Source organism: Camarhynchus parvulus, chromosome 2, assembly GCF_901933205.1.
Source record: "Camarhynchus parvulus chromosome 2, STF_HiC, whole genome shotgun sequence".
Lineage (NCBI taxonomy): Eukaryota > Metazoa > Chordata > Aves > Passeriformes > Thraupidae > Camarhynchus > Camarhynchus parvulus.
The window spans coordinates 121,471,000-121,496,406 of record NC_044572.1 but is presented as its reverse complement, the minus strand read 5'-3'; the positions used below and the strand labels follow the sequence as shown (position 1 = coordinate 121,496,406).

The 25,407-nt window shown below is 38.7% G+C and overlaps 1 protein-coding gene across 1 annotated transcript in view; it reads right to left on the bottom strand.

The window, feature by feature from the left end:
* ZFHX4 (zinc finger homeobox 4) overlaps positions 1–25,407 on the bottom strand; it is a 147,828-nt gene that overhangs the window by 95,829 nt on the left and 26,592 nt on the right. Inside the window, 1 exon segment of the mRNA XM_030943944.1 lies at positions 24,004–24,506. Coding sequence (XP_030799804.1) covers positions 24,004–24,506 — 503 coding nt within the window.

Genomic DNA, 25,407 nt, shown 5'->3' with positions numbered 1-25,407 from the left:
CCACACACAGATTGACTGGCCATGGTTGGAGAGACGCTGTGTCAAGACCCAGACAGCTATCAGCACACAGCCTCCGTAGGCCTGGATTGTTTATTCTGCTCATAACGTTCACAACACTGGAGTTTGTCTTCCTAATCCTTGCTCGGAGCAGAGTGTACAGAACAATTAATAACAGCTAGCACACAGAGGTAACACGTTACTGTGATGCCTGTAAAACTGCTGTGAAAAACAGTAACCTGAGTCCAGCCCTATCTCACAGGATGCCACGTGGGTTCTGCAGAACCAGCTGTCACAGGAACCAGGCTGCAGATGCTTCATCCTCTTCCAAGAGGTGGAATAAAATTGGGCTTCCTAGAAACGTGGAGAGATCTTGTGTGGTACTGAGTCATAACTGGTCTTAGAATGATCCGAGAGTTTCCAATAGTCACCCAAATTTATATATAATATAAAAAATATATTCAAAGCCTGTACCTTTACATGCTGTACTGAGGATATCAAATTATCTACGGAGTAATGCTGATGAATTATTACTCAAATGCAAACCCACAGTCTATGAATGCTCATCTGAAGGCAAACTTTTTGTCATGCTCTTTGAGCAGAAACAAATTAATTAGTTGTCAAATGGCCCTTTCTGTCTATTGTTTGTACTTCCAAATTAAATAAATGAAACACTAATTATGACACAGACACTCCTCTCCCACGCTGAGTGATAAGCTGACAAACAAAAACAAAATAACCCAGACATGCAGATTCAGTTGTTTACTGTTGGAGTAGTACCTTTCTGTAGTGAGACTAAAATTGTGAACAGAAAGGCATCTTATTTACATTTGAAACACTCAGTTCTCGTATTCATTTTTGAAGTCTAATGTCGTCCTCTGAGAACAGTCACTGAGGGAGACAGAAAGATGGAAATGCAGGAGCAACACTGTGAATCATCCCCTTGGCCCTGGTGTTCCCACATGCTCTCTGTGCACACAGCTAATGTCAGATCCACAAAAAAGCAGGGTACAAATACAAGCCCTTAGAGAGCCTCAATGAATGTGCAGTGTGATGAGGGATCCTTGCCTGACCCTGGAAGACAGTCTGTTTATATCCTGACTCTAACAAAAATAATAGAGAACTAAACGTTCTTGTATCTTTTTGTTTTAGCCCACATAATCAGAAACATCATTAATGTTCATGCCTTTATCCTTCTTAAAAATCCTGATAAACTGTTTATCCGGATAACCCCCCACTGCAGCAGTGAATTTCACAGGCTGATTATTTACTGCAGAAAAAAAAAAAAAAAAAAGAGTAGCTCTGAGTTTCCCTGAATGCCACCTCCCTCTCCTACTACAGTGTCAAGTAAAGGGAGCACATGGCTGGGTTTCACTCTCTCCTTCATCATTTTATATACAGCCCTAAGCCATACCACCTTGTGCTGTGATCTCTTCAGATCTCGCAGGCTAAAGCAGGGTCAGAACTAGGAGGGGAGATCTCCAAGGAAAACACCAGTGCTACAAAAAAGAGTTTTGGTAATTCATTGATGGTGCTCTCTGTCTAAATTAGTAATGAGTCAGTGCCCTAGCTTGGTGTTTAACAGCACCGTCCTGTTAGGAAATATTTCCTTTTCATTGAAACAAAGAACAGATTTCACAACTGCTTGTACTTAATAAAGTTATTAAGTACGTGGCACATTTTTTTCAAAGGAGGAAGAGTGTTAAGACAAATGTCTTGGCCAAATTTCAACTTGTAATTATGTTTTGCCTACCTACAGGCAATTCCCTGTGCAGTTTCACTTGAAGACGGCTTTTTTTGCTTTTTTTTCACCTGCCTTGAAAATACTTGCAGTGCATTGCTGCTGCACACAGTTGAACACGAGCTTTCTTCAATTCTACCAGTATGTACATGAAGATGGCCCTATATGCACTTAGGCTAGCACAGAATGAAGGAGCACTGAATTTAATTAACATTGTTAAAACATTTTGAAAGCCTCCAAATAAAGGCTTTACAAAGTGTAAAGTATTACCATGGTTTCTACAGTCTATTTACTTAGACTTAATAAGATTCCTTTCACACATACACACACACAACCTTTTTTTGCTTTGCTAAGTAAATGCACATTAATAAATAGTAGTGCTACCCGAGCCATCAAAATTTATTTTCTAAGAAAAAACTCTCCCAGCATGGCCACCTTGTATTCCCTTTACCCTGTAAGAAACTGAAGGGCAAGTGCAACTTGATGATTGGTGGAATGATCAAAAATTGAAGTTTTTGATCAAGAAAAATGAGAAAACAGATTCTTCATTTGCCAACCACTCTCTAAAAACACAAGCTTCCAGTATCTTTTGATATTTAGCCCAGGACATTGTTAGCTGATCTGAATTATGTATATGAAGTGAGGTTTTACAGAGAATTGAGGTCTGACTCATTTCAGTCTTTATAGGTTGAAACAGAGTGAAAAGTGCAACTAGAGGCAAGTTGAGAGAGTCAGAACAGAGCTGAAACTGCATCTGCAAAATACTTGCTGTCAGAAAAACTGGCCAATGGATAGACAGCTATATTCCTGGCAGCTCCATTCTCATCAAACTTTACAGGTTTACCTCTCTTTTCACAGCAAATCTGAAGGTGGTAACCCGTAGGCCATTAAGTTCTGCAAATTCTGCATTTAGAATTAAAGTGGGAGAGATTAAAGATGGAGAGATGGAAAATATTTGCTATATTCATCTGAAATTCTTGAATTAGTTCCTTCCATGCCCCACCTCTTGGCTGTTTGCTTTCCATGAATTTCTCCACTAAATCTGCTGACCTAAGCAAGGAATTTGTTTCAGAAACAGCTATGTTTAAACACATACTGCAGAATATCCAGGGAAAACACATTCTGAATGTGTAAACTTAGCATTCATGAAACAGCCCATTTCTAATGGTACATTTGCAATCAATCAGGGAACAGAAATATACCAGGTGTCAAACCAAAACTAACCAACAAAGAACAAAAGTTTAAATGTATTAAATATTGCAATTGACTCTGGGTTTCAGCAGAAGCAGGACTGGGCACAGTTTTTGGAAGACATTTCTAAGACAAAAAAACTTGAGAGAAGCCAATATGAAAGAGAAGCAACAACTATCCATGTAGCAACCAGCCACATATATACACAGACATTACCAAGGGATGCTTATCACTCCTTGGGTTACCTCAGGAACCAAATGCAGAATCAGCATGGCTTGTGAGCGTGGGACAGCTATGTGGTGCTGCCTTGGCCATTCCTACCACCTGTGCATCCCACCAGCAGACCTCAGTTTACAACACAGCTGCTATATCCAAACCCCAAGGCTGGCAAGTTACAGAGTCAACAATGGATTTCACCATCCAAATCTAATGATATTGCTGTGGAGATAAAAACCATCTGCATATGGAGACACCCGCACCTCAAGCAAAGATGATTCGCCTAAAATGGCCTTGGGCATATGTTAATCAGGAAGGGTGACCAACTAGAACTCAGCAATACTCCACGTGGGAGCACATGAGTGAACCACTGGGCTGATGAACAACCACCCCAAACTACCCCCACTTCTGAGTCCTCCTGCAAAAAAAGAATGGAATCACTCGAGAGTAACTTCATTTATTGCTCTCATGGCCTTCAGCTATTCATCAATACCACTTTATCATCAGATGTATCATGAGTATCCAGCAGATCTACAATAATAGGCATGCTTTAATAGTGTCTAAAGGGTAAAGAACTGCCCTGATGCCTCTGTCATCAAGTGCAGCTAGTAGCACTGATTCTGCCTGTCATCTTGCCTTTAAATACAGCAATTCCACATGCAGGTGTATTGAAGTGGCAGTATTTCACCAATTGACGCCTTAATGTGCATATTCAGTCAGTCCTAATTTGACTCTATCTTCTGCTAAGAGAGTAGGTTAGAGTTCCCAAGTCAAACTCTCCACAATTTTTCACAGTAATTGACATCAAATATTCTAAAACATATACATATATTCATTTCAATAATCAGTACAATTAGTTGTGCACATAAATATTTAATGAGCCTTTGAGCTAAAGGTTCAACAGTTTAAGAGACTGGTAATAGGAAACAATATTTATTTCATTGGTAGGTTTTAGGGTCCTGAAAATGAAAGAAAGAAAAGATCTGTTCCTTCTTATTGCTAATATAGAGTTATTCCCTGTAGTGATTTGACCAGATTAAAAATCAGCATTTATACAAAAGTCACCAGTTCAAAAGAGTAGTCCAGATCTGGCCTGATTTCAATGCTTTTGCACACCGTCTCATGGTCCATCAGAAATGCTCTGGCACTTCTACTCTGTTTTTAGCCCAGGGCATAAGTCATCATAAGTCAGTATTGCCCATTGTTGCTATAATAAAAAAAAAGGAGCAGTGGAAATTATAGTTCAAGTATCACCACTCCTCCTCTTTACCACAGGACCATGCTCGCATTCAAGACATAAAACTGGGAGATTCTGCACTGATGCTCTGTAGTTAGCAGATATCACTTGTCTGCCCTTTCAATGCAACCTTAAGAAGTAAAATTTATTCAAACAATTTTTAAAAAGCAATGCACAAATTGAGACCAATCTGTTTAAAGACACTGTTGAACTGCAAAAGGCACCTGAACATTAGAATTAAAACAAACTCTGGGGATTTATGCTATAGAAGTTAAATTAATTTCAATGTGAATTTTACACTTTGATCACCATGCAAAAGTGAATTTTTTAAAACACACAGATAAGTTTTGATATGAATCTACCATTGTTTGTTGTAATATTCTATTATTTATAGCAGCATAAATCACACAAGTTCCCAAAGGGTTAATACAACTAGATGACTGAAATTCATGAGCATAATCCTAAACAAGTGAGTTGAAGTTCTATCAGGTCTATTTCATAGCATCAGGGATTACTGCTAGCAGTCTAATCCTACTGAGCCTAAGGGAGGTACGTTGTATTGTATTTGAAATCCTGGCCAGGAAAGAACGGAAGGTTAAATGGGTGCCTTGCTCTGTAATCAAATATCACAGGCACTACTTATCTATTCAATGAACAACTAACGTAGAAAATCAATTAGGAAACAAATAGCTTCTTTTTGATTTTTTTTTTTTTACCTAACAAAAAGAGAGAGTGAAGAGTAAATGTTTTTATAATGCATGTTTAATGAAACTATATCATATTATAAAATAATCTATACATAGACTGGCAAAGATTAACTAGAAGGTACAAAACACCCCATAGTAACTGCTGGTGTTTTAATGCTATTTCTTTAAGTACCAGGGCTATTTTCAAGGCTAGCGTGTTTTCAAACTCTGGCAATTGAGCGTTTTCTGAGCACATAAAGCAGCACACAGAAACTACTCATACAAAAATATTAACTGACTGCAGATAATTGGACTGTGCTCAAATGAAATCACAAATACATATCCGGTTGTTTGTAACTGAACATCTTAAATTATGTATCAGCTGTGAAGAGCATTTCTTCAGCTGTGCATCATCTTTTGTTCACTTGGTTAAAATCCCAGGAGTACTGAAAAAGGCTGAAGCTCCTGCTGGTCTTTGTTCCCAGCAGGGAGAACTCCCTTTTGGTGGTCTTGAGGTTAACACCCTACCCGCCTCCCCCCCCATACCTGTCATTCTGAATAGACTTCACAGTCTGTGCACACAGACAAACAGCCTGACCTGGCCAGCTAGCTTGACCCCTGGGCAGGAAGAAGATCACATCTGGTTATTAATATTGGTACATTAAAAAAATGTAATCTTCAAGGCACTTGGAGAAGCAGGCTGGCAATTATACAGTACGTAGGGGATGTCACTCAGGGAGCATGTTAGCCTGATATTATGTCCGAGAACACTAAAACGTTCATTTTGTTCTGATGAGGGGTTTCAAACACAGTCTCCCTCTGTATCTCTGAAAGCTGGCAGGAGAAGTTTGCCCAAAGCACTTAAGGCTCCAGATTATCTGTTCTTACACTTCACAATTTTTAGTCTGTTTTACACAGTTTTATAATGTAAAACATTTGTAGCTGAAAATTGATGCAACTAGAAAAAAGATCCCACGTGATTTTATAGTAGAGAAAGGCAACTAATAAAGGGAACAAAACCTCTCAAAATTACAATTGTGAAAAACATGTTCCCATTACATTCTCTGAGTATTTTACCTCTATCCAGATTTTTTAGTTTGTTCATTTCTAGGCATCTGCATAGTAGACAGTTTAAACACAGTTTATGTAATTGGCTAAAATATACAGGAACACATTTGTACAGGCTTGTGATATATATTATATACAGATGTATTTACACAAAGCTTTATATAGCACAGATTTAAGTGTCATGTCTGAAATCTTAGTTCCACCAAGTTCAACGGAAAATTTACCATTTGCTGGAGTTGGGACAAAAATTAACCCTATCTAAACAACACCCTCCCATCAGGATATGCGCTGCGAATATCAAAGCCCTGGTTTGACCCATTTACATAGCCAGATAATTATTCCTATGTGGCCCCAGTGGTTATACCTAAAAAAGAATGAAAGACCATGGTCTGGAACTATTATATGTCATGTGTTTTATCCCAGCCTTATTGATGCCACATGGAAGATTTTATATTGTCAATATGAACCCAGCATAGGTCCAGAATTCTTCACAAAGGGCACTCTGACTGCTCAAGGCACACTTCTACACCTGTCATGTGAAACGTAGAGGAGCATGGTCTTCAGAGAATTCTCAACTGAGTCCTAGATGATGGTGTCAACAAATTCTCCATGCTTGAAACAAGACCTAAAATTGTCTCCAGGAGTAATTATTGTTAATGCCCCAGCCCAGTTAGCTTAAATCAGCTGTCATTAGTTTGGTTTTGCTGCAAACCACCATCAAGACTTTTTCCTTACTTTCAAACAAAAAATTTCCTTTCAGACTGCATTGGGGCAACACCCAGGATGGGCCTTTTACCAATAATGTGTTAATCTTATGATCTCTGAGTCTGAAAAAGGAGCTTCATAGCATTTGTGTGGGAAGTTTCCAGCTTTTCAACAGAATGCTGGCATTTGTTTTTAGCTCTGATAGGCTTTGAGAAGTCAGAACTTCAAATTGAAATGCTACTATGTATGGAAAAGCTATTATAGGAAAAATGTAAGACGTTTCTAAAATATATTAGTCACAAAGTTACAGCAGCATTTTTCCCCCTTAATATTACTGGGGCCTGGCTCAGTACATGCAGCCATATGAAAAAAAGAGCATTGATAGATTTAGAGAGCATCCTACAAATTTCTATCATATTTTTCCTGATGCAAAATATGCAGCAGGTTCAAAATGCACGATAGCTTCCCGTGGGATATTCAGCACACTTTTTTTCTCTCTTAATTACTTGAAACAACACAGCTAACTCAAGCTTAAGACAAAAAAAATTTTATCCCAATCATCCCAGATAAATAGAAATGCTCATAACAATGCATATGACAATGTACATAAACACTCACATTCATCCACAAGAGAAAGTGGAAAAGAAAGTTATTGGCAGAAAAGGAGAAAAATATAAAGGGGCCCAGGGCTTGGTAATAGTGAAACTGGGCTAAGTGCTGCAGAAATCTAGGTGCAAACGGCACTGTGAAAAACAGACACGTAGAGATGTTGGTGGAGAAGGAAGAAAAATGTGGTGAGGTGGTAAAAAATGTCTGTGTGTGCAACTGAGGTTGCAAAGAGTAAACCACAAGGCAAGGATGACACTATGCACACTCCTGAGGGAGCTGGCATTTTGGAGTGAAATTCCAAGCTTCAGGCAAGAGAGGAAATGTTTCTGACAGGTTGGGGCCTTTTAGGGTGGAGGCTTTATGGTTTTAAATAGCAGCTGCTTAAAAAATGTTCACAAATGTGGAATAATTTAGGAGGAGAAATGGGCTATAAATGAGGTGTCCTAATGTGTATGCTCACCCACAAAGTATGTCATGGTTATCAATACCCAGTAACCTGGTTTGATATGTAAAAGATATTTAGGGAAGTGGATTTCATTGTATCAACTCAAACTCTGTATCAAACAGGCAAACTTCTTCCATGAGAGGGAAAACAGTCCCAGATTCACATCCTCTCCTCCTTTACACATCCTCATTGCAGAGCAGTCTCTCTGACTCTGCTTTTGTGACTAGCCTTTTATCTACAGCACCAGAAACAAATGGGAAAGCCCTAGAAATAAACTTTGGGAGAAAAACAGGAACAGTAACCATCAATTTCAGAAAGAAATTACTGAAATAACAGGACTTTTTGAACTGGATAATTTCTCACAGTAGTGACAAACCATGTTGCGGTGTGACGCTTTTCTGTTTACGGTTATGTTTTATATGAGTTTCATGTTCAAATTATATTTTAATGTTCAGGTTACTTATAGTTGGTTTGTTCCATTCCCCTCATGTTTCTGTTACAATGGTTCTGAGGGGGCTCCCTCCGGGCTTCCCCCCCGCCATGTTCAGTTATATGTCAATCCCCCAGTTGTCTAGGGAACTCCCGCCATTTTGTATCAGTTTTTATGTCAGTCCTTAATCCCCTCCTTAGTTGCCATGGTTTCTTTGTAAACCCCTCCTATGTTTCCCCGACAACCTCCCTGCCCATCACTCTCTGCCCACGCCCTCCCCCTAGAACCTTCCACGCTGGGCAGAGAGTGATTGGAGCAGAAGTTGTTTCCCCTCCCCAACTTGTCTCCCATTCGATGTTATGTTGTGTCAATCATTTCAGTCTGTATCCTCATTTGCCTGGAGAACTCTCTATAAAAATCTCAGTTGACCCCGGCCGTCGGTGCAGTTCCCTGCAGCTGTCTACCGTTCCTTAATAAAATCCTTATCCTGCTGCGGAGAACCGTCGCTTTTCTTTCATTCCTGCATGCTCACTGGAAGCTTCTTCTGTTCTTCGGCCAAGGGTGAAGCTCCTCTATCAGAGCCATAGAGGAGTCACCCTAGGAAGCGGCAAGCCGGAGCCTGTCTCCGGCCTGGAGCCGTTGCTCCCCTGCGACGCCACTTCCCCAGCCAGGCTGCTTGCGTGTTGGGAGCTAGCAGGAGCTTTAGGATTTGCACGCCAGCAACACCACAGTAGTCAAACCACAGGAGAGCCATGTCCCAGTCAATTGACAGAGTTAAGAAACACTCCTTTTGGAAAACTTCTCTATCCTTGGAGTAATACTACTACTGAGATCATCAATACTGCAACAAGATGGATTTAGCCTATGTTCTTCCTGTCTCGTTCCTCTCATCACCATTTTAATAGGAAACAACATTTTTAAAGCTTCAAACAAATTCTGCAGAGCATAAAAACTAGCAAAACTCTTATGTTTTTCCTGAATCTTAGCAAATATTTAGACTTTTGCTTAACAATACGACCTACCTCATACAAAAGAAATTTCACAGACTTCTCATGGCACTGGCAGCTGAGAATCTTATCTTTGTGGCATAGTAAGGAAATAATCCTCACCAAAAACTAAATGCTGGGTGAAAACTTGGGGGATGGGATGTGTGAATGACAGCCTTGTGTATGTTTTAGCACTGAAAAAGGACAACTGGTGCTGGGAAAGAACTCTGGTAGTTCATCAAGCCCACAACACACTGACACAGCCCGGGAAGGCTCCCAGCAAGGTGAGCACAAGAAAAATGAAGCTCACCTGAGCAGGGGATCAAAACACAGGACTGCAGTCAGACCCTACAGCTTGTGACAGCAGCCACTGCCTTTCTATAGCAGATGAAAAGTTTTCTGAAGCCACAGGCATCCCCCTGAGCTGGCTCTGCCGGGAGCTCCCCACGTCCCCCTGGCAGCAGGGATTTCATTCTCATCACAGACACACTCACAGGTACTCTGCTCCTCTGCTGCTGCCCTTCCCAGTCCTTCTCCTGCCCCATCTCCTGCGAGGTGTGTGGTGGGAAGGACAGGGCACACACAGCTGGCTGCCTGCCAGCCAGGGACTCCCTGACACAAGCTGAATAACTCTGCCCTCCCTCCCCCACGGCAGGGAAATTGCATCAGATCTCCAGTTTCTTTTTTGCCCCATTAATGGCAGAAAGGGAGCTGAGCCAAAATCAGAGAGGGCTGTCCTGTGACTGTGTGTTTGTCGTACGTTTCTTGTTTCATGTTTTCTCCAATGACTAATAGCATCTTTAAGAGTTCCAAACAAAAGTAAGGTATTCAAAGATGGAAATTGCTGGACATAGTGAGAAACATTAAGTATTTCTTTTTATGGGGGCATAGGAAATAAAAAAGGAAAAAACCCTCAACATTTATATACTTACACTTCAGAAAGGGGAGGGGGAAGAATGTAAAGCATTACAAACCTAATTTTGTGAAAAAAGTATTCAGTGATCTGCTGCCAAGATAAGCGCCTCTTTGCTTTAACTAATTAGCACTATTACAGGGTTCAGTAGTGACATTTCAGCAGTAATTGATGCTCTGATGCAATTTTTGTGTATTTCAAACTAGCCAATACATCCAGACAAGAAGGCTGTGCAAGGATGGAGGCTGGCAGTCAGCACAGAGGTGCCAGTCACTCATGAGCATGACCTTGGATCCTGGGCTGCTAAACAGATGCTGCCAGGAGGAGCCACTAGGACTCAGTATTCTAGAAAATCAGAGCCCTAATCCCTCCACTTTTAGCACTTTCTACTGGCAGGTAGCACAGCTAATTTAAATTCAGGTATTGGCTGTCCTGAACTAGTGTTTATATATAGTCACACAGGGAATTTGAACTTCCTGGCTTGCTCTGAAATTAGTATTTCCTTTCAAATGTTGTGCTGACTTGGTGGGGAGGGAATTTGGCATCATATTTTCAGATTACTTCACACTACATACAGGGTAACACAGTTACTATATATTTATTTTTCTTCTAAGCCCTAATGTGAAAGGTTTTAATGTCAAGCAGCATGAAGGCCAGAACAATCTAAAAGTCAACATAGCTCCCACAGTATGAGTTCAACCACAACAGACATCCCATCTGTATTTCATGGTATACCTTAATAACAATCAATAATACATTAAAGTTAGCACCAAACAGTATGAAAAAAGGACACTACAAAGAGTCAATTGCACTTACGCCTCAGCCCTGCAGCCCATAAGCAGCAACAGCATCTTCTATTTTGCATCAATAAATAAATATCTGGGGTAAGTATTTGCAGGTAGATGGTTAATTATCTATTTCTGTTCTTCAGGCTCAGCAAATACTTAACTGCCTACAGACATTTGCACCTCAAGCCACTAGGTACAGCAATACATGTGGGAAAGCACTGAGAGGCCGGCAACGTGAAGAGACAGGCAATGTGACATGGGCACAAGGAGATGCTTCTTTCACTCTCCTAATATTAGGGGGCCTTTAATTACTCCATGGGTTAATTCAGAGCTGGAGTTTTTTTCCACTCAGCTGGCTATGCAGAAGCAGCCTAACCATGTAATGTAGGCACTTAACAGAGGGGCAAAAAGCTAAAATGACAGAGGCAGAAAACAAGCTACATGAACTGCCAGGGCATTTAAGAGAACAAAAGTTACTTGTGTGTCTTCTAACTGCAAACTAGGACTGATCCTGCAGAAGTCATAAATGAACTCATGACAGTCAAGACCAGCCAAAGAACTGTGAGAAATGCCAGATAGTTTTAAGGTTAGCTGAGCATGCAGAAGAAACTCAGTATGGATGGATAAATCCAAGAAAATGTGTATTAGAAGGAATACTTTGAACTAATCAAACATTTTACTGGTGTCTAAGTTAAATGTAGCCACTCCAGGACACTTCAGCATCAGTTTGAAGGGGGGGCGTGGGAAGAAGCATGTAATGAAAGGCAACATATTTCCAGCACAGACTGCAATAGGATTTGTTTAAAGCAGATTATATTTTTGGATGCACCAGGCATGGGACAGTAAGATCATACAGTTCCACTGAGAACAGCGTGTTCAGTTCTGAAATATCTGTGTATCTCCAGAAAAATTTAACACTGGTAAAAGGAGTTCAGAGATCAGTGATGGGATTAGCAGAAATGTGGAAAAACTTCCACTAAAAGCAAGACTGAATGGATTGAAATTTTTTGTGTAAATAAAAGAGAGACATGATAAAAGGACCATAAAGTAATCATAAAGATTATTGTGAAGTTATAAAAATTATGTAAAATATCATAAAGCAAGTAAGAACACATGATCTTTTTTCATTCTTTTATGAATGAAAAAATGAATAAAAACAAATAAAACTTAATAAATTAATGACAGAAAATTTTAAAAGACAAAAAAATCTGCATGCAGGTTAAATTAACCCATGGAACTCCTTTCCTGTATACACAACATTATTCTACATTTGCCCATGGAATATTTTTCTTTTTCTTTTTTTTTTTTTTTTTTGGTCTGCTTTGCTCTCAGAAGCAATTGTTGTTAGGCAGTCTGTAGCAAAGAGATTAGATAAGGTGGACTAATGGTATAATTTGCTGTGATAGGACAATGATTGCATACTTGGCCTATTAATGTGTTGTTGCTTTTAAAATAACCTTCTCTTCTGTTATGGACAGCCACTTCAAGAAATGTACTTAACTAACTTTATTTGCAATAGAGTATTTTTCATTAGGACAGGTTGGAAAGATATCTCATGATTAAGTGACTCAGAAAGAGCTCCAAAGAAAAAAAGAAATATTCTTTATACCCAGACCAAATCCTGATAATTTCAGCCTGAAAGTGTGTATAAGAAAACTATAAGTAACTGGGAGAAGGAAATTAGAAGAAAAATTGAAATCCAACCTTGACTGCAGCAGACGCTAACATATACAGACCTTTGCACAGCATTAGAGAAGATGACAGTAGCAGCCGGGGGTATGTATGGACACACAGAGTTTTAAATCCTGTCTATGCTCCTGGGAAGTGCACACTTTTATAAGCACTCACACCTGCCCTTTTGTTACTGTCCACTGCACCCCCTGTGCAAGAGACCCAGCCTCCAACAATCCTGACTTCCCTCTTAACACTACTGCGGGATAAGTGTCTCTTGTGAGCGTGACCAACTTCAGCCTCCACCTCTAACTCTTCCCAATACTCAAATCCATCCTTCCCAACTACAGACACTATTAAGCCCATGTAAAAATAAATATATGCAGACAGAAAGATAGACATATGTGAAGAACTTGTTATGCTTAATTATAATTCTATGAGGACCATTTAGTCTGTCAGATGTACTACAGGCCAACCTCTCAATCACCTCTGCTCAGTTAGAGACACATTGGGTTTTTTTTCCCCAAAGCCATGCTCTGTTTCCCAGTACAGACAGTATTGACTTTACCTTCTAGATCTATTAGGACAAACAACTACTAGAAGTAAAGGAAAGACATTTGTTTAGTTCCTGTTGTGGACACATGAGGCATAAAACCTTTGTATCTGGAGAGCACAAAAGCTGAGTGAATTGGGATACAGTCTCTCTGTAGCATGAGATTCCGGAGTCTCGTTTTTTTTGATTACCAGCTCAACTCTTCCTTATCATAGAAATTGTTACTTACACAGAACTCTTCAAAACCAGCACAGCTCTTTTATTTTGTGTGCCCCAAAATGCTTTGGGTAAACCATATCATCTGTTTGATGATTTTGAGGTAGCTGAGGCCACAGAATTTGAGCTTCTCAATGAAAAATTCATGAAATAAAAGAAAAGAAATATCTTAGCAAGACTTCTTGGATCCAACCCCTACATGTAACATATTGAGTCAGAGATGATCCCACAAATCTATTTTTGTTTTTTGAAAAATAAAAAAAGACAACACAAAAAGGAAAAAAAATTTCAAAGTGACTACAGAGTGCCTGAGTAATGATTTGCTCTTTCTCAAAAATACCTGTAAGCAGTCCTAATGACTAGCTACAAAGATTTTCATTCATTGAGTTCTATAAGTCAGAGAAATTCAAGTGTTGTGAAGATACTGTTGAAGCCTGACACACTACAAAACACACCAGTGGAGACAGGAACAGAGAGACAGGGCCCACTGACAGCATATCCAATTCATCGTGACCTATGAGACTACCTTAGTATATCAAAAAGTGACAAAGGATATCCACAGCCTAGATACAACATCTATTACTGAGATGCATCTGCAACAGGGTTAGACCCAGGAGACTAGCAATACAGCAGTGCTCTCAAATCTGCCCAAACTCTAGGTCAGAAATTTGGTAAAATTAGTCTTAAACTATTTTCTGTGGCCTGTGATCTTTTTCATCTGAGACCTGACTTCAGAAGATCCTGTCCTGACATATCTCAGGATTCCAGCTTCCTCCTGGGTCAAGATTTTGAGTCACAGAAGCTCCTGAACAAATAAGGACATATGGTTTTCAGAAATACTTGCAGTTTGGACTTATTTTTTTCCACCCACTTTATTCTTCCTAATTTCCAGCCATTCATTAGCTGCTTACATATCTGCAAATGCCAAAGGGCGTTTCCAAAATAGTAACATCTAGATACTAAAGCTGTCTCATTTCAGTAGTAAAGCAAGCTTTTTTCCATGCTCTCATCACTAGCATACAAACAAGAATACCAAGATGCTCCTTAGACTTTGTTTCATTGTTCTTGTTGTAAAAATGTCAAGTTTCTGGTCATTCACAAAGTGTTTATTCAATTAGAGAATGTTAGTATTTTTTTCCTCAATCTATTTCTCATAGAGCAAGTTTTTGTCTAGGTTACATAGGAAACAGGAACATTGTTATCTGAATGGTATGAAGCTGTGTCAGGGGAAGTTCAGCTTGGACAGCAGGGAAAGGCTCTTTACTGAGAGAGTGGTTGGTCACTGGCACAGGTTTCTCAGGGAAGTGGTCACAGCACCAATCCTGTCAGAGTTCAAGGAGCATCTGGATGACAGTCATACAGGTTAGTTTTCAGTGTCTTGCGAGGAGCAGGAAGCTTGATTCAATAATCCTTACGAGTCCCTTCCAACACCAGACATTCTGATTCTATGATTCTGTGAATAAGAAGTGCCTTTCCTTCTCCTTTACTATTAGGACACAGAGTTTTGAATTTAGGATAAGGATAATATCAATTATAGCTATTATAATACTTGAGCCATTTACAACATCTTAGGATTTTCCATAGAAAACATCTTTCTTTTTAATAAAGTTGTTTGGAGACAACTGACTTCTCCCACCCAAGAAGTGCTATAGGTCCAAACACAAGCTTAGGACGCCAATGGAAAAATCCCATATGTGCTAAACAACTAAAATCAAGAGATGTAGACCTTTGGAATTGCCTGATAAAGTTCTAGAAAGAAGAGTTTTCACTGCTGGCCTTTACTTTAAAAGAGTCATCTTGGACTTTCTCTAAAAGTAATCTAGTTTTCTGTTAAAGTTTGGGGTACCAACTATCCCAGAGGAGCAGATTCTGTGCCATCTTTATGGGTAAAGGAGGGTTGGCTCTATGGTTCTTTTTTCCAGGAGCAGTGCAAGGAAGTAGTGCATGTTCTTGATTTTTGAGAGAGTTTACAAGGGAGAGCAGTGACTACGAATTAATAGCCTCTTTGGGCAGAACACTGAATACTGCCCTTATATGCTAGGTTTCTTGCACATAATCCAGCAATAAACCAGTAGTTATACAGTCATGTATTTTACACATGTGAATCATGTGAGCAGCATGGTTTGATTAATACTGTAGGATCACAATTTTAAATGGAAAAAAAAATCACATTTTCTGTTAGGCAACCCTACTGGTCAAACATCCACTCTTGGAATGAAGCTAGTATGTTACTATCCATAGTTCCCATTAGCAGTCTCTTTCCTATTCATGCATATAACCAAGGAGTATTGCTCATACCTCTCACACATGACAAACCCATTTTTTTCTGTTATTGTAACTGCTACTGCAGTAGGATGCCCAAGGCATGGGAATCTGCACACTTCATCATTCAAAGACTACCTTTGCTCAATTTTTGTTTTCTTCAATACCCCCTGCCTTTAAAAGCTAAGGATTATTTTAATGCCTTCCTTCCCACTGGTAGAGTAGAACACACAGTTTCCCCTGAGGCTACAGTGCACAATATGCTGTGTATCTGTCTGCTGCAGTACTGAAGGGCTGGCATGTTCTGCTGCAGACCAAGGGGGTAATTTCTACGACATTCTCCTTCATGGCTGTCCACAAAGGAAAGGTCTTGAAGTTCTTAGAAAAGCTTCACTTCTTTTATGTATCAACATGAGGTTGTACGAACATCAGTCTGCACTATCTGACTGTATTAAGTACACCAGTCTAAAAGGCAGATCATCAGGTTCAAAAATTATTGCAAGCCACCACTTGTAATTTATGTTTTATCCATGTAAAGCCTCTACTCATATTTAAGGTAATTAATACTCATTTTCTGTTGTACTGTATTATATTTTACCAACAAACATACACATGGAAGTTTATCCAAGAAAACACATCTCCTGCATTGTGCCTGATCCTTGCTGAAATCAACAGAAATTGCATTTCTTAGTATTTCACACCAGCATCTCCACTATCCTTTCTTATCCTTTTCTGCTTCAGTAGTGCCTCAAAGGAGGAAGAAAAGAAGAAATGCAGAAAATTATCTGTCCAGCAATATAGACATACATAGAGCCAATACAGTCTCAAAATCTATGTATCAAAAAGCTTAAATCTGTCCTGTACATATGAGGCCCATAAGATTTTACTCCAATTAATTCTCCTATAAAGTCACAATTCTGGCATTTTGGTGGATGGACCAACAAATGCATAGACCAAGGGAAAGTTTCTTCTAAATTACTTAGCAAAAACAATAGCAAAGCTAAATTACATGTATCCATGTCAAAATATAACTTTCCTGTCATGCGTCAGTCTTTTTACTTTTTTTTACTGCTCATTTTTAAATATGTGGAAGAGAGCGTAGAGAAAAATCTCACCTGGGAGAGTCTGGCAAACTAATTACAATTTTAGAAAAGACACCTGTAGTGAGTTGCATAATATCAGCTAAAATCTCCTATGGGTAACAAGAAAATCTATGTTGCAAGGCTGGGAGGGAGTGGCTGCTAAACCCATAGCTGCAATCTATTAATGCACACAGACGTATGCACTCACATTGACATAATACTCTTACATACACTATACACTGCATCTCTGCTTTGAATCTCAGTCAGAAATAATTACATATTTCTCTTAATGTCAGAATGAAAGAACTCCAGGCACAAAAAAATAGCTGTCATACACCCATTTTGTGCGTTGAGCATATGAATAAATGAGGCTGATGCTTTCTGCTGCTTTGGCTTTCTTTGCTCACTTTTCCTGCTCTCCAAGAGGACCTGCTCACTCGGGCTGCACTTGCACACTGCAAGCAGTCTGGTACAGCCTCTTTTCCAAGAGCAGCCTCACACACCCTCACCCAGGACAGAACAGAGGCTGGGATTCTGGGCAGCATTTCAATGGAAGGACAAGAAGATTCTTTAAACTATGATTTGAGAACATCTCCCTGTTTCAGCAGTGTACCATAAGCTGAATACAAAATATGGTATATTTTAACAAGGACCATTATGTAAGAGACAGCCCAGACATTTGAATGTCAAATTAAATGTACATAAAATATAATGTGAAAATGCTTTCTCTACTGTTTTATTTTAATTTTATCATAAAAAGGGTAGTTTTGAAATTGCTATTTTACCAGCCAACAATTTTTTTTTGTTAGTTGGGGGTTTTTGGATTTTTTTAGTAAATATTCTTGTCGATAGTGTACAAGTACGTATAGTAGGCATATACATTATTTGTAGCTATGACTACACAATATATGTATAGCTGTGACTAGACAGTGTGTTCTTTGAATGCTGGTTTCTCTTTATACATGTAAGCACAACGGCATAATCTGAATTACAGTAACTGAAACTTGCAGTGGAAATTAAATTTCATAAAACATTTAAAACCATAAGTGAACACAAATCTCAAAGGACTTTAAAAATTGAAATGCCTTCTATTCTCTTTATGAGAGTTGTGTTGAGGAACAAATTAGAATAACTTTTGTTTCTCACTGAAAACAGTTTTATTCTAAGCAACCAAAAAGAATAACATCAAGCAGCAAAGCATGGTTTAGCTCCTCAGGTGCGCAGACATATTCCAATTTCCTTTCCTCAATGATTTTTATGCAAATCAATGCTGCACAATCTCCTGACCTCTTTTACCATCATATTGGGACAACGACAGTAAAATAATTGGATTGGCATATTTGTAGGATATTTTATTTTATATTAAAAAGTTAGGGCAGGACGATTGAAATGAAAAGAATGTCAGTTTCTGTTAATTCCAAGCTGATCAAGTACCAACATTTCATGCCAAACAGAGTAAAGAAAACAAAGTGATTTGGGCTGTTAGTCCATTTGTCCCCTTGTGCATATACTTCACATCCCCCTCAGTTGTTAATTCCTAACAACCATGCTTTCATCCAGAACAAGGATAATGAGAAAAAACCAAGCAGTGTTCCTTGGGGAACTGTTACACTAAAAGTTACCTAAGGACTAAATCCCAGTTGTGCCTCCTGCACGTGATAAAGATGAGCAAAGCATTCAATACTCCTGGCTGATTGAAAATCCAAATATGCAAACAGCATTATGGAATCCAGACAGACTATTCTGCTTCACTGATGACAGATGCAGAAAAAAAAGCTGGTCTGATTAATCTTTTGACTTTGAACCAGCAGAGGAGTGGACATCTCGCTTTAAAGAGCAATGCAGAGCCCCAGCTGAAGAGCAGGTGCTGCACGGTATTTGCCTTTCCTGCAGAGGATGCTAGCTAGCAGGACCAAGCAGCTGACCATGAAAATTCTTGGCCCTAAGTGACCCAAGAACAGATTATAAATCCATCCCATAAAATATAGCAAAAGCCCCATTTGTTCTTCCACCCTTTCAATATGTGATGTTATACATTTGTGATTCTCTCATTTTATTGGACTCTTTAGAAAGCTGTTTATGATCACTTGCGGACAAAACAAAGGCTCGTTGTAAACTCTCTTTTAAATAAGTTGGAAGGTCAATATGAAACAAAGGGCACCACTTTCACAACTGCTTACATGCAAACTGTGCTTGTGTGTGTAATATTACAATGCATTTCAGCAAAGGGAAAGAGTCCTAGCTAATTACAAAGCTAACATATAATAGCATTGCATTAGCAGCCCAAGAATTCCTATTGAATTGCATACATCTGAAATTAGAAAGACATGGTTGTGCTGAAACTTAATTATCTTGGCAAAAACTGTGAGGGCTTGAGTCTCAGAAGACGTAAACACAAAGCTCTGCTTTACACTCCCAAGGATCTAATTCTTTGTTTATTCAGACAACCTCCATCAGATAAAACTTACCATTTGGATTGACTGATTTGCCTTCTTATTTATAGTATCTACAGCTAAGTAACACAATTACTGTGTGGTTTGTGAGCAAGAGAAAGAATACTTCTGACATACAAGCACAAGGCTTGAAAGAGACAATCAGAGTGCTCTGCCAGTTTAAAAAACAGTTAATGCTGTTGCATTCCACCCTAGGCGGAGAAGACAAGCCTTTTCCAAGGACAGGTCTGACTGAAATGCTTTTTTATAGGTTCAAAGTAAAACATTATGGTAAAAAACTGAATACAGCTTTGTTTGTTTCTTTAGTCATCGTTAGCAATAGACATAAGGGTATTCTGGTTTTGAGCCCATATGGAAAGACCATCAACACTTTCTGCTTCTGGGTCCTTTGCCAAAATACCATATCCCACATGCCTTTTACCTTAAAACATAAAAGAAAAGGTGTTGTTCTGGTCAAATAAAGGAATAATTTTTACTAGCATACGTCTAATGTTAAAGCTGCCTAAATCCTGCCAAAGACATTACAACACCATCTGCAAAACAGATTTTCATTAAATTGATCAGTTTAAAGTTAAGCAGCTAGGCAGATGATGCTTTTGAGCTAACCTTTAACCTTCTTAAACTGAAATCAGGTCACTCCTTTTGGGTGATATCTTTGCTGCTTGAGAACACGTGAGATAAAGAGATATACCAAAACTTAAAAGTCATAGCATAAATAGTGTTGTGGATCAATATTTTTTCAATAAAAGGAAGACCAGAGTAGTTCTCGTAGTCTGCTAACTGCTGCCTCTCACTTCCCCTGAGCTTCTAAATAGTTGCATACACAATGTAAACTGCAGTAAATGCACAGTTTAAAAGCAATTTTTGAAGGTATTATCAGCAAATCAAATAATATTTTTTATAAACTGGCTTCAAATATTAATTTGTGATTAGAAATTGATCATGTCATTCAGTTACTTGGTTAAGTAAATTTTACTTTCAGACATTCCAGTTTATTTAAAAAAAAAAGCTGTCTTGTACTTATTTATTTATTAATAATAGTATTTGGAAACTATTTTATGAGCACAGGACATGATATATGCAGTTCCCTGAAAGCTATTTGACTACGCTACAAAATGGCTGCCTTAAGAGCAGTTCCAGCTATATGTATTTTACATCCACAGAGACAGATTACCGTCCTGCCTCAGCTTCTCAAATCTGCAGAAGCTGAATGCTTCCTCCTGCAGAATGGAAATGCACTCTGTTGCTATAGAAGCTTTCTCTGTTTACTTGCGGAGTCACTGAATGCTTCTTGATGGATACTGCCAAGAACTTGCAACTCTTCTGTGGTTTAATTTGCTAATATCAAGCTCCACAATTCCAAAAGTAAGTCTTTGGGAAATTCATTTAGGCCAAGCTGAGTTCATTTAGGGTAAGGCTGTCTTTGTTCTGGTTCTTAGCAGCCACATTACCAACACCATTTGAATACTGCACTTCTGTAAGGAACAACCAGGCCATTTCTTCTTTAAATAACTTAGAAAACAGCTGAAGGTTCCACTTTGCCACATTTAGAATCTAACTCTAAAAGTGACATTTCTGTACTGCCTAAAATTATACAGCTTCAGAAGAGAAGCTCTGATGTTCATGGCTGCTTTAAAAGCTACAGCTATGAAAAGACATCCTTTTATTCCATCAATAGTTAAGCACAGGGAGAAAAACCAAGCTGTTACGGCAACATTTATAAGAAGAAAATTCACAAAACAATAACATTTAAACAAATATAAATGACTGAAGAAAAACTTTGAGGTGCTTGACAAAGCAAAGGAACAAAGCCACAGATTCTTCTGTGCTTTCAGATGGTTTTAGTATTAAACTTTTTATTGCCAAACCATATTCACAGCACTTTAATTTTAAAAAAGAAGAGCTGCTTGAATATAAACACAATTCATGAATATTCGATATTACTCCCAAGGCATATATCTATTATTCATACAAATTAATGTTCTTTTTTTTCCTTAGGTGCTCTAAAAGTTTATCTGATGTATCAAGAGAAAAAAAGTTTACAACTCTCTTGGTGTCAACAGCTTCACCAAGACCTGACAAAACTGTCAAGTCTGCTAGCAAATAACTTAGCAGATTTTCAAAACTGCATTTATTTACATCTTGAGGCCTGAATGTAGACTTAAAATTAAGAGCAGCATTTTCTGGGTGATGTGCAGAGGCATTACATTCTATTATAGAGCACACACACCTGGAACATCTTGGTCATTTGGGACACATTGTAGCACTTCATGCCAACCCCAAATCTTAAAAAAAACCCACTAATACTCCAACTGATATTTTCAATGTGGTATTACTCTCCTTCAAATTAACCTTAAAATGAAATTATATTAAAATAGTGTATGAGTGTGTATATGCTATCTGCTTTCCAAGAGTCATTAAACCTGGTGGGGTTCAAATTTCCAAGATTCTCTAGGAAGTCGTGAGGGACAGAAACTTTTTAAAAAGCTGAGACACCCACTAGCAATCCTAGGGACAAGTCCTTTAAAAATACATGCATCAGGAGAGTTGGAACCCTATGGTTAACAGCCAGACACTTTCAATTGTCCTACTTAGGCCATGAAGCCTAGAGGGTATCTGCCTAGAGGGAGTTTATGGATTCCATTTCCACTGGGATGTCCTTAGCTGATTCAAAGACAGAGCTCCAAAGGCTAGTGATGGTCCCTTGCTGTGTATGATAGTTGCTACAAAGATGCTACTGAGCTGCTCCATCTAACAAACCAGGATCTGGCAAAGAAGCAGATCCAGCAGCAGGACATTTTCAGTGAAGAGGGCCAAAAGCTAATACTCTCTCCCATAGCATCCCACATCAAATATTTTGTAGGACAGGCTGGAAACCCAAACATATTTGATGAAGGTTTCTCTAGGGATCAGGTTGAGTGAGTGAGTGAAAAGTACTGTTTTGAGTAGATAGTTTGAGTACCTTGTGACTATAGTTAAAAAAAAAAATAAGCAGCTGGCATCTTGTTTTCAACAATTTCAATTGAAATTTCAATTTCAGAAGCTTTGGCAGTAAAGCCATCTGAGAAAAGCCTTCTGCCTTCCCTTCTCCTACTCCATCGTCACTGTCTGTGGCACCGTTTAGTAGCATTTCTTTGAATGGTGGCATGATAGAACAAATAATGGAAATAATGCAGGTTAACACTCCAAAAAAACAGACGGGGACCAAAAGTGGTTGTTTTGTTTGAGGTTTTTTTGTTTGGTTTTTTTTTTTTTTAAACCCTGACTTAGAGTGTGGCTGCATAATGTAAATGGAGGATTGAAGGAATGGCTTCACAGATGACAGGGAGCAGGAACCTCTAAAGGAGTTTTGCTGCAGAGGCAGGCTATGTCACTAGACTCTCAGCTCTTTTCGTACTTTTCGTAACAGGATTTTAGACCTTAAAAAAAACCAGCAAAAAATAACACTCTCTAGAATTAAGGAAAAATGCAATTTAAATAAAATATATTAAATTAGCAGAGCAGCCAGCACTGTGGGACAGTATAATAGACCAAAACTTGTGTTACTACCATTTTTGCTCACAGCAGATGCTTCAAAGTTTCAACTATCAGGTTATAAAATGAGAATCTATGTTACTGCCTGTGCAGCATGTATTAGCTCAGACCAACCATTTGAACATGGCTGAACACCAGAAAAATGTTATTTCTTCCTTAAACTAGAGGTCTGCTGAGACTTTTCCATATTTGTTCTGTATGTACAGGTCTTCAACATGATTAGAAAACCAGCATAGTTGTTGTAATCAGCAGATGACTCCTGATAGTTTAGTTATCACAGATTTCTAGTACAAATCAATAGATAACACTTGCAAAATGGATTTTCTAATCATATTTAGAGCTTGTTACAGTGACTAATGGTTTGCAATATTTCCTGAATTTTTATATCCCCTAGACAAAAGAAGTTTTTAATAAGTTACAAAGTTATTCATCTTGGAAATGAATGTGTTATATTTTGTACATGAACCAAGACAATCAAGCCAATCCAGTAAACACACTGCAGAAAATAAGTTACCCCATAATTAGGGTTTGGAAAAAGTCATGACAAGTTGTGTAATAAATGGTATTCATCACTCCCACATATTCATTATATCCACATAGTTTTTTCCAGTAAAGATAAAAATATAGTTGCCATTCTACTAACATATTTATCTACACCACACCCTTTCATGTTTGTGAAAAATCATTACTGGTTTGGAAAAGAAGGGCAGACAAAAGGATGACAGTGCTTACTTTTGAATATCCTTTGTAATAATGTGGCATATTGCATGTGCTTACTGAAAATACCAATGTAAAATAACTTGGCTGTGATACATTATGGTTGCAAACAGATACATATGCCAGAAAGTGATCTCCTTTTCCTGGGCACAGTATGGCAAAAACATCATTTTCCATAATATCTGTCAAGCTTCTGATCAAAATGTAATGGACAAAGTCTGAAAAGGTTATGAGAGATGTAAAACATCATTTATTATAAGAGAACTTTTTTTTAAAAATGACTTATGGACCCTGTGTTTGCAGAAGGGCCTCCTAAATGACCCCTAGGCAACTCAGCAGGACTCATCTGTAGCACTCCTCCCTGACTAACCTGCATGTTTGACCATATGCATGTTCGATAAACATTTACTCTACTAATTCATCAAAGTCCTGACTGGTGAGCCCTGAATGGGTTAATTCCCCAGCCTACTTGGTGCTGGCTGGAGTTGCTGTCACAGACTTACCTTGTAGAGTTTCAGGGCTGCCTCGTGCCTGTGATTGGTAGTATGTAAGCGCAATTTATCCACGCTGTTGGTGTAATAGTCACAGGCGTTACATTTCAGGTGAACTGGGTTGCCAATGGCAATACACTTCAGCCTCCACTCATTAGTTTTGCCGCCTTCCTTAATGTGAGCCACCAGTTGATATTTCTGCATATGTTTGTCAGTCTTGCAGTGGAGCTGGAAGTTCGCTTTGAGCTGAGTGTTGTAGTTACAGAGCTTGCACTGGTAGATGTCTCCAATTACAGCCCTCCACTCCTCTTCGGGGAGTGAGCGCTCACTGCTCACATGCACACTTAGGGCCTCCAGGCTGTCAGAGGTGAATTTGTTGCAAACAGCACACTGGAAAAGCTTCAGCGCTGGGTCACTGATATAAGGTGACAGCTCTCCTGCAGTAAGGAGGGACAGGTCATCACCCATTAGCTGACCACTGGCAAGCCGGATTTCAGGCGGCAGCTCATTATTTACTACAGGAGAAAAAAAATTAAAAGGGAAAGTAGAGACCAGCAAGCATAGCACACACAAAGGAATCCGTAAAATAAAGCCTTGACAAGGAGTTTGCTTTCTCTAGAGCTTAAACTATAAAAAGCTGTAATAGGATTGAATCAGGATCAATTACAATCATCCCTTTCAGCTTCTAAATTCCCTCATCAGATAGCCTTAATTACTCCTACTGGGCATGATGTCATTCTGGAATTTGTATTTTCAAAGGCATGAAAGTTGATCAATAAAATAACAAAACACCAATGCTTTTGTAACTTAAAAGGCAAGATTAACTTACACAGCACTAATTGTAGTTTTGTTATATCCTTTAAATGATGCTAGAGGTAGGTCAATATATATATATGTGTGTATATCTACAATATATTATTCAGGTTAATAGTAACTAGACTAACTTAGATACTTTTGGTACCACATCTCAGCATTTCTAATTTTAAAATATACCCAGTGAACAACATGGGTACAATTTAGGTACGTCAAGAGGAAACGTTACAAATTAACAAACTTTGAGAACTCTTTTTAGTTTGAGTCTGCACCATTAGGTAACAGATTGACAGTACACTGCTCACACATGAGCATTTGATTCCAATTTGCCCTTCTCTTACACTTGGAATACAGACAATTTGCTGACTATAAAGGGGCATTGTCAGGTAAGAAAGAAATGATTGCATTCCTGCTGGAAAATGCCAACCTATTCAGATAATTAAAAACTGAGGAAAACAGAGCTGTCTTTATCTTTTCTAGTTTGTTAATTTGATAGCACCTCATTATGTGATCAATTAATTTCATTCTCTACCTGTGGACCCTGCAAACAAGGGTGGAGGAGAGGAAAATGGGATTGCAATGATGCAACCCCATCAGGGGGCC